General features: G+C 33.1%; 1 protein-coding gene across 1 annotated transcript; it reads right to left on the bottom strand.

The window, feature by feature from the left end:
* Positions 1-2,667: 2,667 nt before the first annotated feature.
* Positions 2,668-9,267, bottom strand: LOC142528663 (uncharacterized). Its single transcript, XM_075633752.1, has 11 exons — positions 8,999-9,267; positions 8,193-8,513; positions 7,515-7,692; positions 7,212-7,440; positions 6,666-6,805; positions 6,132-6,421; positions 5,816-6,028; positions 5,205-5,723; positions 4,121-4,792; positions 3,188-3,739; positions 2,668-3,005 (listed from the first exon to the last, which is right to left on the bottom strand). The coding sequence occupies exons 2-11, from the start codon at positions 8,454-8,456 to the stop codon at positions 2,784-2,786; spliced, it is 3,279 nt and encodes a 1,092-aa protein (XP_075489867.1). The 5' UTR covers positions 8,457-8,513; positions 8,999-9,267; the 3' UTR covers positions 2,668-2,783.
* Positions 9,268-13,443: the final 4,176 nt, after the last annotated feature.

Below are 13,443 nucleotides of genomic sequence, written 5' to 3'. Positions count from 1 at the left end.
ACCTTCAACTTTACATTGAGCTTCCTCAATTCCACAACATTTCTAATCTCTCTGTTCCTCTTTGTTCTCCCTTTTGGACTTCCATCGTTCTTTCACTTGCTCAAATCAAATCAAATCAAATCAAATCACATACACACTAATAAATACTTGTACATTCAGATTATATATATTTAATTGGGCAGTGGAAAAGAGAAGTAATGCCAATATGCCATCTTTATTAACATGATTTTGACCAGTTATGTCTCCTACTTTTGCAATGGTACTGAATATGATGTCCTTCTGTGTTATTTCTTATGTATATGTCGATTTCATCAGTGAACAAGATTATGTACAAGACAATACATTGTAGAAATAATTATTTTTTGTCGTCTAAACGAATATAAATCGACGGGTAAGTTTCGAAAACCTTTTTTGGGAACCGGATTCAATCCGGCCGGCCGGCCAACCGACCGGTCATGTCCGATTTCTTGTGAAACTATTTTGAGTTGAGAAAATATTTATTTATTGCAGTCGATAAATAAATGAGAAAATCAAAAAAGCTTATAAAACATGAGCAAACAAACAAGAAAAAAGTCTCATTATTCTTGTATTACTAATTAATAACGTAGTCATTGTTTTTGTATGTATATAAATCGTGTTTTCTAGGTTTAGTGTCCCTTTTTTCATTCGTGAAATTATCATTTTTTTTTTTTTTGAAATAATTATATTTGATCATTGTAAATCATGCAGCAGTGTTAGTGTTCCTAATTTATTCATTGGTGAAAATTATCGAAAATCCTAATTTACAAAAATCCACGTATCTCATAGCTTTGCTTTTTAAAAATTAATTATCAAAGTTTTTAAAATATTTCTTATCTATTTAGAGTGAGCCAATGCAGAATAGTTCGGTTTTTCATAAAACCCGAACCTATCGATTTTGCCAAATAACAAACAAAACTAAATCGTTAATTAAAACAAACAAATCAAACCAAACCTAGATTCTCAGTTTGATTGTCTGATTTTTTTTTTCAAGTGAATTATTTTGATTATCCTGTTATGCAATTGAACCCATGTATCTCAATGATGGTATAATATTGTTAACTTGGTATAATAATGTCCATTTTGAGCTTAAGCCATCATGAATTTGGTTTTGGAACTTCACCCAAAAAGCTCGTATGAATGAAGTTATATTTTCATCTTATTTACACTTTATATTTCTCTTGTATTTCTAATATGTCACAGATTTATTGGGAGATATCTTTTCATCTTATTTATTTCTAGTGTATTTCTAATATGTCACAGATTTATTGGGAGATATCTTTTCATCTTATTTATTCATATGATCTTTCATGTGTATTTTCAGTGTATCACGGAATTATTGGGATCCCCCCTCCTTTGTTTGTGGGTGGCTCAATCTAAATCTGGCTTTTATATCACTTGTTGTATAATGAAACTCAGATAACTCTAAACTGATGTGATATTGTTTATTTTGAATCTAAGTCATCATGGATTTGTTTTTGAACTTTATCTAAAAGATCTCGGAAATATTTTTCCATCTTATAAACTCATTATTTTCTTCACGTATTTTCAATACGAGACTTTGTTTGTATCCACACACTATCGATTCTATATTTAAAAAAATAAACAAATAACAATGTAAGTACTAACATCAAAACATTTAATAACGTAATATATAATAAAATGACAATACAAATTATTATAAATAAAAATTATAAATTCTCAAAATGAAATGCTAGTAAAGAAAAAGAAACAAATTTAAAATACAAATAAAATCGATTATAACAAACTATAGTTCTCTTGAATTTCTCTAACAAAATATATTATATAATTTTTATATCTACAAGATCGATTTGGTTCAGTAAGATTTTTATTTTACAAGATCGATTAGGTTCAATATGATTTTTATTTATACAAACTTCAAACTAAAACACTTTTCTGATTAGGTCGATTTAAAAACCGATCAATTTTTTTTTTGTTCGGTTGATTTTAGAACCGATCCAAAATGTGATTGAGAAGTTCGCCTGCCTGATTCAGTTTCTGTTCACTCAAATTTCTAAAATTTATACCTTTTACATTTGTATAAGTATGACTAATTTATTTTAGTCTGAATCAAAATTAGCAATTGTTGTAAAATGATATTAAATTATAATAATCTGCCTACGTACCCGTTAAATTTATAAAAGTATAAGTAAAATATTTTTAATTTTAACCATATTATATATTCTAGATATTATACAAAAAAACATTAATTATATGAAACATTCTATGTATCATGTATGTAACTTCAAAAGGATAAATTAAAAAGAAAGAAACAGCCTACGTCGCATGTACGGGGCCGGGATGATTGAGGGATTGTTCAAGCTCTGTATTATTTTCAAAAAAATCTATAAAAAGCCCTCTGATTTTTTTTTAACATCACTATCAAATCACACAATATAATTAATAATTGTAGATTTAATCTTCGCTCCAATGCCACATGTGCACGATCCACAAAAAACATACAATTTTATTTTAAAAAATCAAACGTTAAAAGATGTCTGAGTAGATTATGTAGGAGCTACATGATAAAACTTGATAGAAAAATATCATTTCTGACAATTTAAGTTTCTAATTTTTGGAACCATAGGTCATGCAAGAAATGCATATTATACTGATAGATTATGATCATGGTGAAGATGATTTAGAATAAAAAAATTAAGAAACTATCTGTACAAGTAAATTTACAGAAGAATGATACCTAAACAAGGGAAGAAAAGAAGGAAATAAAGTTACCCCTTGTCCTGCTATGACTGATTCTTTACGATCTTCACACTACTGTAAAATCGCTTGAGGTCTTTCATAGCCTTTTCTTCGATCTGAATCGAACGAATATTAGAGGGTGTCTCAGTTTCTGGCTTGAACCAGCGGTTCACGCCGCTATTCTCCGATGGTGATCCCTGGCCTGTCATTACGGAAAAACCAGTGGCTCTAGTCTTTGGACTATGAGAAATGTTCTGTTGTTTTCCCTGCAGAAATCATAAGGTACTAGCACATGAAAATTGTTACGAGGAAGAATCTCGAAAAAAGGTTTCAGCAATCTTTGACAAGTTTAGAATTCAGGTTGGCCCGCAAGAAAATCATACAAGCATCACTCAACCATGCAAAGAAATTCAAATAGAGAACTTGACGACAAAGAGAGGAAGCATACCTGCTGCAACTGGATATTTCTGAGAGAGGGACGGGAAAGAGAAGGTGGAGTACCAGATGCAGCCCAAGGAGGTGTATCTTTTTCGGCAGTAGGCACCTGTGCTTTCTGAGGAGGGACCATAGGTATCGGAGAGGAAGGCACAAAAGAACTAAATTGAAGTTTCCCTTTTATAATAATGTTATCAGAAAGCTCTTCTATCTGTTGTGTACCCTTAGTCTCATTAGTTTTGATCTGCTCATCCTGTATCTCATTAGTTTTGATCTGCTGCTCATCTTGTATCTCACGTAGCGAGGCTAGACCCTTTGAGATTTTAGCGCCACCCCATGCTGGCCCTTCACTTTTGGCAATCACAGGAGGAGGGGTGCTTTTTGGTGTGTCGTCAAGGGCACCACTCAAAAACATAGAGAGCCCGCCTCTTCGGCTTTTCTTCTTGGATGATGCAGATGTAGCAATTTTATCCTTGGCCCGGTCTCTAATTGCTTTCTTATCACTGGAAAGAATTTCCTTGGGGTCTTGGCTTGGCATGGCACTTTCAGAATCTACATCTTTCTCCTATAGGTTGAAAACTAATATATTTCAAAACAAATTTGAAGAACAATTAAGAATTAAGTATGCTAAAGAAACAGTGACCTCGTGAGACCGTTTTAACACTAGACTAAAAAATAAAGTAAACTCTATTGGCAATGAGCTCAACATTAATGAAATCTTGTGATAAACTAGTAGTTTCCGAAAGTCAGAAGTTCTAAAATTTAGTTGCCCAGAAGCCCTTTTACCCATTTCACCACATATAAATCTTAACCCAAGATCATAAAAAAAAAGTGCAGCGATTTTAAAAAATCAGAAAAAGTAAGAATCAAGAGACCGTGAATAAATGCTCATTAGAGCCATTGACACCAAAATGATGATGAAGTTTTTAAAAATACTTGTACGCACCCCATTGGCATCTTGTGGAGCCTCAACATCCAAGAAACCTATTTCAAGGCCTGAGTTGAGATTATTTACGACGTTGCTAGCCTCTTCTTCCTTCTGTGATGTCTTGTGCTTGTTCTTTCTTCTTTGCTTTCTAGATACCTCCCCTCTCTTACTTCCTTTTTCATCAATAGAAATAGATGAACAATCTTTCGACTGCACTGTTTCGATTGGTTCACCAAGCTCGGCAAGGGAACTTTCCAAAGCTGACCTCTTCAGAAGCTTTGCTATCTGCTGATCATCGAGAAGATGACCCTTGGATTGCTTCTCTTCTAGCAGCTCAATCTGCTGCAGCTTTTTCCTCAAAGCTCTTATTTGTTTGGGGATGCCGTCTTTTGCGTCATCAAAGGCATGCAGAAAGCCTTCTGATCTCTGAGCTCCATCTTTCATGAAAGTCAGCGATCTCTTTGAACCATCATCACGTGTACGAAAAACTTCACTCTCACGATCCTCTTCTTCACAGTCTAAAATGGCTGGAAACGTAGCAGTCGCGGTAGGAAGCCGGCGATAACTCCAAGGTTCTGATGACTTAATATCTAAAAGTTTCTCAAGATCTACTAAAACATCTAATGAAGTGCTTACAAAAGATTGTGCTGACAAGGTAAGAATGTAATCAAGGTTGCAAATTGCGATTTCCTGCAGTAAGTTTTGTACGTGTTAAATAAATAAGAAGAATTTAAGAATCACTAGCAAACCAAAACAAATTTCTACAGCAGACAAATAAGATAGGCAATTCAGTGAAGAATCACATGATCCTTTTTATTGGGACGACAGTCAACACATTATCTAGAGGTGTTGCACGCATTCATCATTTGATACCCAATTATCTCAGTGGTAAGGCTATAACAGTGATACAAAAATTATTCTTAAGACAAAACTGAGACTGCAGCCATAGACAACTTCAAGTAAAGCCTGTGGTCTCGAGTAAAGTACCACATAAAAAAAAACTACCAGTTTTACTGAAAAAAAATAAGACTACCAGTTTTACTGAAAAAAAAATGTCATTTTATCAAGGGCCATGAACAGTAAATAAGGTTTGAAAACATGCCTGACAATATTTCCGAAGATCATTTGCTTCAAGTGAATCTGCAATTTCTAGGAGTTGTATAGCATTTCGAGGCTCCACCAAATGTTCTGCTGCCATTTTCTCACAAAGACTTTTCAACGTAGGTACACCTCTTTTCTCAGAGAAGTTTCTATGATCTGTCAGGCCTGTGCTCACAGAATCCTTCTGGACATTTGAGCATATGTCCTCGAACTCTAAATCATCAAACATGAAATTTTCACACAATTCATGAGATTCATCCTTGACCTTTAGCTCCTCTGCACTGTCAGCAGTACTAGGAGGATAGCCTGGATGATAGAGTGAGTTAATTAACAATAAATGTGTCTCTCCAACCGAAACAGAAGTTGCCTTTTTCACCCCATGCATTCGAGTTGGAGCGGGTGGTTCATCTTTTGCCTTCTTACTATCCCACATATAAACATCACCAGTAATGGTAACAGCAGCAGTCCAGTATTTCCCAGAAGAAACACTGACAATACTTTTCCCACATAGTGAATGAAGCTACGCAACAAAAAATTATAAAAAAACTATCAAGTGCCTCATTTAGGAGAAAATCCAATAACACAAACACACGCGCATATATAAACAAAAACCTGCTGGCAACGAAGATCGGGATCAGATGATTTCCAATAAAACAATGCACCGTCATCTGTTAGAGCTACACTGTGTGCCACTCCAGCAGATATGTCAACCACATTGAGGCGTTCCTTGCGATGGAATTTAAGTATGGTATTTCCAACTTTTTTTATACTTCTAGCAATGACTACACGTCTTGGAGTGACAAGTCGATGTCCCCAAGTGAACACCTGCCAACCATCAAAGATGAGCCAAATTATTAAAACCTCTCCCTTTAAGAAAAATTCATATTTCCTAGAGACTTAGTGAAGTAGTTAAATCACATTTCCATACCTCTCCATCAGATCCTAAGGCAATAGAATGATACTTGGCTGCAGCAACACGACTAAAAGATTTTCCTTTCAAGTACTCAACCACCCTGGGAGTGTAATTTGATGCTGAGTTAGAGGTGCCATAACCAAGCTGGCCCTCTTTATTGCAACCCCATGTATAAATTTCACCAGCCTCCGAAACTACGACAGTGTGTTTGTTAGCAGCTGCAACAGCAACTATTCGTGCCTTCAAAGAACTTACCCTTCGAGGTGTGGGCTGGGTGTCAACAGAAGTATAGCCAAGTTGTCCCTCTGAAAATTTTCATAGGAATAGGTCAAATCGGTAAAACAAGATGAATGGTGATGATTATAAATGCTAATCGGTCATGTTATTCCCCAACCCCCAGTAACTCTACTCTCTATCTAAAATAAACTGAAAATCCATGTGGTTACAACTAGTCTATTTTCAATCCAGCCTCTCCTAAAGAGAAAAACACGAATATTTTGAATTAAAACACAAGGACACCAAGATCACGACATCCATGGATTAATTTACCTCTATTAGAACCCCAAGTAAATACTTCTCCACCCTCTGTAGCAACAACATTATGATGCTTAGCTGCAGCAATAGCCTTGACCCGACGTGCGCCTAAACCTGAAGTCACTTGACGAGGAGTGATAACTGCAGCTTGCCCACTGCAAAATGACATGACATACAGTTAATCTCATTGAAAGTTCAAGAAACATTCAGTTCAATCCTCCCCATTGTTCAGTTAAACCAAGCGAAGAAAAGAAACTCAGGTGTATGTTAGGATCATGAAAAGAAAACATCATACACGTAATCCCCGAAGTTCTTTTTCTATATAAGAAATCACAAAATACACCGATAAATATAGAAATGAAAGAAACACTAACCCCACAGTTCTTAATGACAAGAAGTTCAAATATTGACATAACGGAAGCAAAATCCAGTAGGATAAATAAGAGTAATCATACAAAATATTTTCAGATTTCTCAGCAGCACACAAGGGTTTACCAAGTTCTCCATGATAATTAAAATTTTCAGTAGAAGAGTGGCAACGCCACACTGATTTCCACCCACCTATGTATGTCAAAGTCAGGATGGCCAAGTCGGCCACCCCTTCCAAATCCCCAGGTGTAGACTTCCCCACAGGAGCTAACTGCTACGCTGTGAAATTTTGCTGCAGAAATCAATTTGATGAATGACTCATGAAGTGAATCAACTTTGCATGGCAATTTCTGAATGTGTGCATTTCCAGTTCCAAGTTGATAATTAACACCACTGCCCCAGCTGAAAACCTCGGTAGCAACTGAAAAAGTAGAATAAGTCATCCTAAGTGATGATCAAAACAAAATAAGAATTTCATTTTTTCAATTGACATACTTGAATTGTTCTCACTCCCAACAGCCTGAATTACAGGCCCAGATAGGAGATCAACAGGTATCCGGGATTTTGAGTCCTCCAATGTAAAAGAGGCACCAAATTGAAGGAGAACGCATGCAACTGCTAGATGGCCAAAATGTAAAGCTCTGTGAAGGCTACTCCACCCTGATTCCCCGTCCTGACTAGGGACCACTCTCATTTTAGATAATAGTAACAATCCAACTCCACAAGTAAATGATCATTAAAATAAACACAGTTCCCATTTATTGAATTATAATGATCGCCCACTGCTGACAAGCTAATGGACTACGCAAGAAAGTGAATTAATTTGAGAAAACATTAAATCGTTGAACTAATCTTCCTCATTTTGATTGTTATAAAGCTCTTTATTTTCGGCAACAGGGAACTACAATTTCATTCTCCTTGCTCCAATCTATATAGATGTGTCTTCATAATTAAATCTATTCTGATTACCCAGTGCCTCGACTCAAGGCAATTACGGAATAAAAAAGAAAAACAAATAAATACTTCGAAGATTAGAGAAAAAAGACCTGCTCATGTTGACTGAGATCAAAAAACCCACAACTACATATGACGCATCTAAGAATAACTTGGCGTGCACCGGACTTTAAAGTGAGTAGAATAGAAAATAATATAATATCGGAGAGAAAAATGTACCCTAGCATTAGGGTCTGCCCCAGCTTCAAGCAGCCTTCTAACTATAGGTATGTGATTCCTCCAAGTTGCAATATGAAGAGGTGTGAGACCAAATGAGTTTCTTGCATTTACATTTCCACCATTTTTCTTCAGCAAGGACAAAGCCAAATCTAAATCAGAGACGGAACCTTCTCGAGCAACAAGCAAAAGATCCTTGTAAAATGAATTTCTTCGAGAAGCATGTGTGGTCTGCTTCTGGCATGGAGACACAACCAAATCCTCCATGGAAATATATTACTAAATAAGGACTTGTAATTTGATCAACAGCCAATACTCGTCGCCCTTTAAAAAAAATAAACCACTGTCAAGAAGTTGTCTTCCAAGTTTTGTAGAGAAATTAAATCAAATTGAACATTGACAAGAAATATAATGCATCAAGCAAAGCCCATCCAGAAGACACGATTGAGCGTTACAACCTCGAATACCAGCCCTAACAAATATTTTTGGATTTAAAATCACGATCCGATAAAAATGACCCTAATTATTCCTAGTAAAACGACGAAATCTTAAAACCCAATTGACTAATCTCTGCGTTTAAGACGATCTAAACATCAAAACTCCATGCGTTTATCAAAATTCCAAAATAAAACCCAAAAAACTCCACTCAATTTCAACTAATTGAAACCGCCACAGAGGTCCCCCAGTCCCAAACCACCATCATAAAACGATAGCTTGAGAATTACGAAAACAAAAAAAAAATCTTTACATCCCAACAAAACAAGCATGCAAAAGAAAACCAATATTGAATGATAATGTAAAGGATTCACCTTGGATTTACGGGACAAATCAATCACCCATAAAGAACTAATCCATTTGCAGAAGACAGAGAAATGGCTTCAAAATCCAGCGAACTCCGAATAAGTAAACGTATATATACAAATCAAAGACGACGTAAGAATTCACATTTGTGACCACTCACTTCAAGATTTTTTATACTGCAAACCCAAAAAAAAAAAAAAAAAAACCAGAAAATTGTGAAGAAAGAATATACCCCAAAAAACCCAAAAAGATGCAAAATGGGAAGGGTGGGGTAGTTGAAGAAAAAGCAAATGCGTGGAGTTATAGGACAGCTTGGTCAAATCTCGTGATTTTTCGGGAGACCAAATTGCCCCCGGATTCTGTCAGAATTGACACGCGAGAGAGACGGGTCGGGTCGGAGCTGCCACGGTTTCTCTCTTCTGTCTGGAGTGTCCCTCGTGTGGAAGGACAACTGTGGCAGCTTGGTTTATCGACACGTGAAATATTATATTAATTAATATTTTTAGTAATTTAAAATTTTATCCTCATAATAAATAGTTTTTTAAAAAAATCAAAGCAGTTTTCTTTCTAATTTTTTTAATAAAATCTATATCAACCAAATTGTAAATTAATTAAAAATAAAGATTGCATTTGCAATTTTGTAGTATCATTAGAAAAATGACTTCACCGAATTGTTAGATTTTTAAATGAATATTATAGTAATAGATATTCGAGTGATGAATAAAAAAAAATTGAGATTTAAATTTAATTGAAATAATTTAAAATATGCTCGATATTCACTAGAATTAAAGAATCTCTAAAATTATTTGCTTGAGGCATCGACTAGGCATTATAATCAGCACCATTTAATTCACTTTTGGAACCAGATACTCCCATCTTCCATTTATTCTAAAATCAGAAAAATTAGTGAAATTTTTAGTATGGGTTCGTAAAAGGGATTAACTCGAAATGACTGATTTGATGGCGCTGGCTGCCCTCCTCTCTTCACCCCAATGACTGATTTGATGGCGCTGATTGATAGAAGTTTTAAAAATCGATCCAAATTTTTGGTTTGAACTAAATGCAATTTTTGACATTTTATATTTGTACATTAAACTTTAATGTTTGTATGTTAATGAATTTCATGAAGTTATTAAAAGTTTATTGGAAATTTGAATATCTTTAGATTTTTATAGAGTTTTTAAAAGTCAATATTGAATATCAATTGACTTTTTAAAACTATATGAAAGTTTATTTTGAATATCACTAGACTTTTATAGAGTATGAAAAAGTTTTAATTGAATACTTTTAGAGTTTTAAAATCTACTGAAAGTCATTAAAAATCAATAAATCTCCTACATTAAATATATCACCCTTAGTGGATAGGGCTAAGAGAAGAAGATGATGTCAACTAATCCATTATATTTATTTTAGAAAATATAATAATAGATATATATTTAAAAGAGTAAGTGAAAAAAATGTAAGTCAAAAGTATCACAAATTTATATTCGTGAGACGAGTTAATCTAGTTTATATTTACAAATAAAAGCAATACATTTTTATGAACCGAGTCGGATTAGATATTCATCTCACAAAAATGATACGTGAGACGGTTTATAAGAGTTTTTGTATATTTAAAATTATGATTTTAAAAAAATTGTGAAAATGATTTATGATGAAACTAACAAATTAATGCGTTGCATGTAGAAAGTGAGTGGACACCAAAAGCAACGTAATGTTTGACCTACGAACTTTATTAGTTTAGTGTTAAGAACATCATTTGTAAATTTATTATGTACTATCATGCATTATTCAAAATGCGATAATTTTGCTACAGAAATTATATTTTTTTATTTGATTTGATATATAATAATTTGATTGATATATTTTGAGATAAGACGATAGATTTTGATTTTTTATTTTTAATATTTAATAAATTATTTATAATATTATTTATTAAGTATAATATTATAATTTTAATTCAATGATTTGATTGATTTAAGATAAATAATTAGTAAATGAATAAATAGTAGGACCAAATAAACATGAGATATGATAAGATAAATTATCAAGTGATTAATTACGTGAGACTTCAAACTGTGCCTTAATTAGGATGTATTTATTAGTTACACAAAACTCCTGTAGGTCGACATTACAAATCAATTTTAATAAACAAATATTCTATTAAATCATTCATGAAAAATATTATTTTTTATATCAAATTTATTATTTTTATTTTTAATTATAAAAACATAATTGATCATCATGAATAAATATTTATTATATTATCTCATAAAAAAACTTGTTCAATTAATTAATAAGAGTAACATGGCTGTCGGCGGGGATGACGATGACAATTGAAGCCTATTTCGATATTTATTTTTCAAAAGAGGAATTTAAAAGTGCAAACCTTAAATATGACATAACTTATATCAACCACGTGGTGGTACCAACATTTGTTTTAGAACATATAATTTTTTTTTGTCGAAATATATCTCATTATGGAAATTTAAATAAAAATCATATAAATATATAATACATTTTTTTTAAGATGATTTCACGTATCTTTATTTATAAAACGAGTCAACATTGTTCATGATACTCACGAGAAATTTAGGGTCCGATTCCAGCAAGTGTTACTAGTCCAGACGCAGGTTTCGAGATTGTCCCGAGCCTGAAATCACGAATAAGACCGTTAGAAGGGACCGGGTGTTACTAGTCCAGACGCAGGTTTCGAGATTGCCCCGAGCCTGAAATCAGGAATAAGACCGTTAGAAGGGACCCGGGTGTCCCGGCGTAGCCCCTCCGACGCTCAACTTAGAGACTGAAGATATAAGTGGGGAGCAGCTAAGGGTGCTGCTGAAAAATAATCTATTGAATGAATGAACTTGACACTCAAACCTGGTATTTATAAGAGGGTACCTGGGCGCGTGATGAGCTTGTCTTCCATTTGGGCTAAGTATGAGCCAGGGATAATGGGCTTATCCATAGGGTATGGGTTCATATTTACTATAATTAGTAGTACTTCTTCATAAAAAGTAATATTTTTTCATGGGTGACCCAAATAGAAAATCAGTCTCACAAAATTGACTTGTAAGATCGTCTCACGAAAAGTTTTTATGAGAAATATATTCTCTCATCCTGTGATTTTTTATTTTTTTATGATTTATGATTTTTTTTTTTATTGTCATGTATTGGAGGCTGTGAATTTACTAGTATTCAGAATATAACATTTATATTCATATCTACACAAAAGTGTGGTAGCCATCACTTGGCCTCTGATTTAAAATTTGACATCTTTCTTGAAAACGATTCAATAATAACGTACATTAATAGATAGATACGAATGAATGGAGGTTAAAAACCGCATATTATAGTTATTATTATTTTTATATATATATAGAGTTAAAATAGTGTTATTTTGTATTTTTTTTCCTTCAAATTTCATTCTTTAGATTGCAGTTTAGTTCATTTGTTTTTTATTTCATTATTTCAAATTATTGTTTAAATTATTTCAAATTATAGATTTTCACTTTCCGTTCCTCGCTGGAGCGTGCAAAGAATGTCACTAAAGAACCACTTCGATATCCCTTGAGAGCTTTCCCAACAGGGTGAAAAATGAAGTGCTAGCTTCCTCTACCGTTGGTTTTTTCGGTCTCACGGATCGTATTTTGTGAGACAGATATTTTATTTGGATCATAAACGAAAAATTAGTACTTTTTATGCTAAGATTATTACTTTTTATTGTGAATATCGGTAGTATTGATCCGTCTCATAAATAAATATTCGTGAAACCGTCTCACAAGATACCTACTCTAGATTTATATAAACGTCTTCCAAAAAACTACTATTTTAAAAATATTAATAATTTATCGAATATTAATTTACACATATTTATCAAATTTATTATCGATACTTTATTATTAAGTGAATAATCCACGATAACTTTCAATTTTCTAAATTATTTTTTTCTAATAATTAAAATTGTATCTTAGTCTTTTTATTATCCTTTTTCCATAATTTTTTTAAATCAATGGCAAGCTTTGTTATATAAATAAATTATCTATACATTACATTAGTTTCTACAAAATATCTTTCAAAAAAGAAATCTACAAAAATAAAAAACAATAATAATAAAAACACTTGGGCTTGCGTGATAAATCACCCGTCTTCGAGAAACGTGGATAAGTGACTAAGTGGGCTAATAGATTATTTAGTCCAGTCTCGTTTAATGTTGGACTCGTTCTAACCTTGTCAATTGATCCAATCCTATAATTTTCCAATAATTAACATTAGTTAAAATTAATAAAATAAAATATATAAAAGTTTGGATATATATTTATTTTGAGTAAAAGTTTTGGGTATTTTGAAAACCTTAAAGATTATTTTTTTTCCTTTCCTCTAAAACATCTACCACATATATAACTCGAGAAACGAAGCTTCTTATCCATTTAATAAGGAGTAGATCTTTTGT

The sequence above is a fragment of the Primulina tabacum genome, chromosome 16 (assembly GCF_025594145.1).
Source record: "Primulina tabacum isolate GXHZ01 chromosome 16, ASM2559414v2, whole genome shotgun sequence".
In the NCBI taxonomy this organism is placed as follows: domain Eukaryota; kingdom Viridiplantae; phylum Streptophyta; class Magnoliopsida; order Lamiales; family Gesneriaceae; genus Primulina; species Primulina tabacum.
The sequence above is the reverse complement of the archived record's forward strand: the minus strand, read 5'-3'. Positions and strand labels throughout refer to the sequence as shown.

Excerpts from the sequence above, each read along its gene's own strand:
- LOC142528663 (XM_075633752.1), bottom strand. The coding sequence starts at position 8,456 with ATGGAGGATTTGGTTGTGTCTCCATGCCAGAAGCAGACCACACATGCT. Across the intron at positions 7,441-7,514 it reads TGGGAGTGAGAACAATTCAA|TTGCTACCGAGGTTTTCAGC; the intron begins GTATGTCAATTG and ends CTACTTTTTCAG. Across the intron at positions 3,740-4,120 it reads CTCCACAAGATGCCAATGGG|GAGAAAGATGTAGATTCTGA; the intron begins GTGCGTACAAGT and ends TTCAACCTATAG.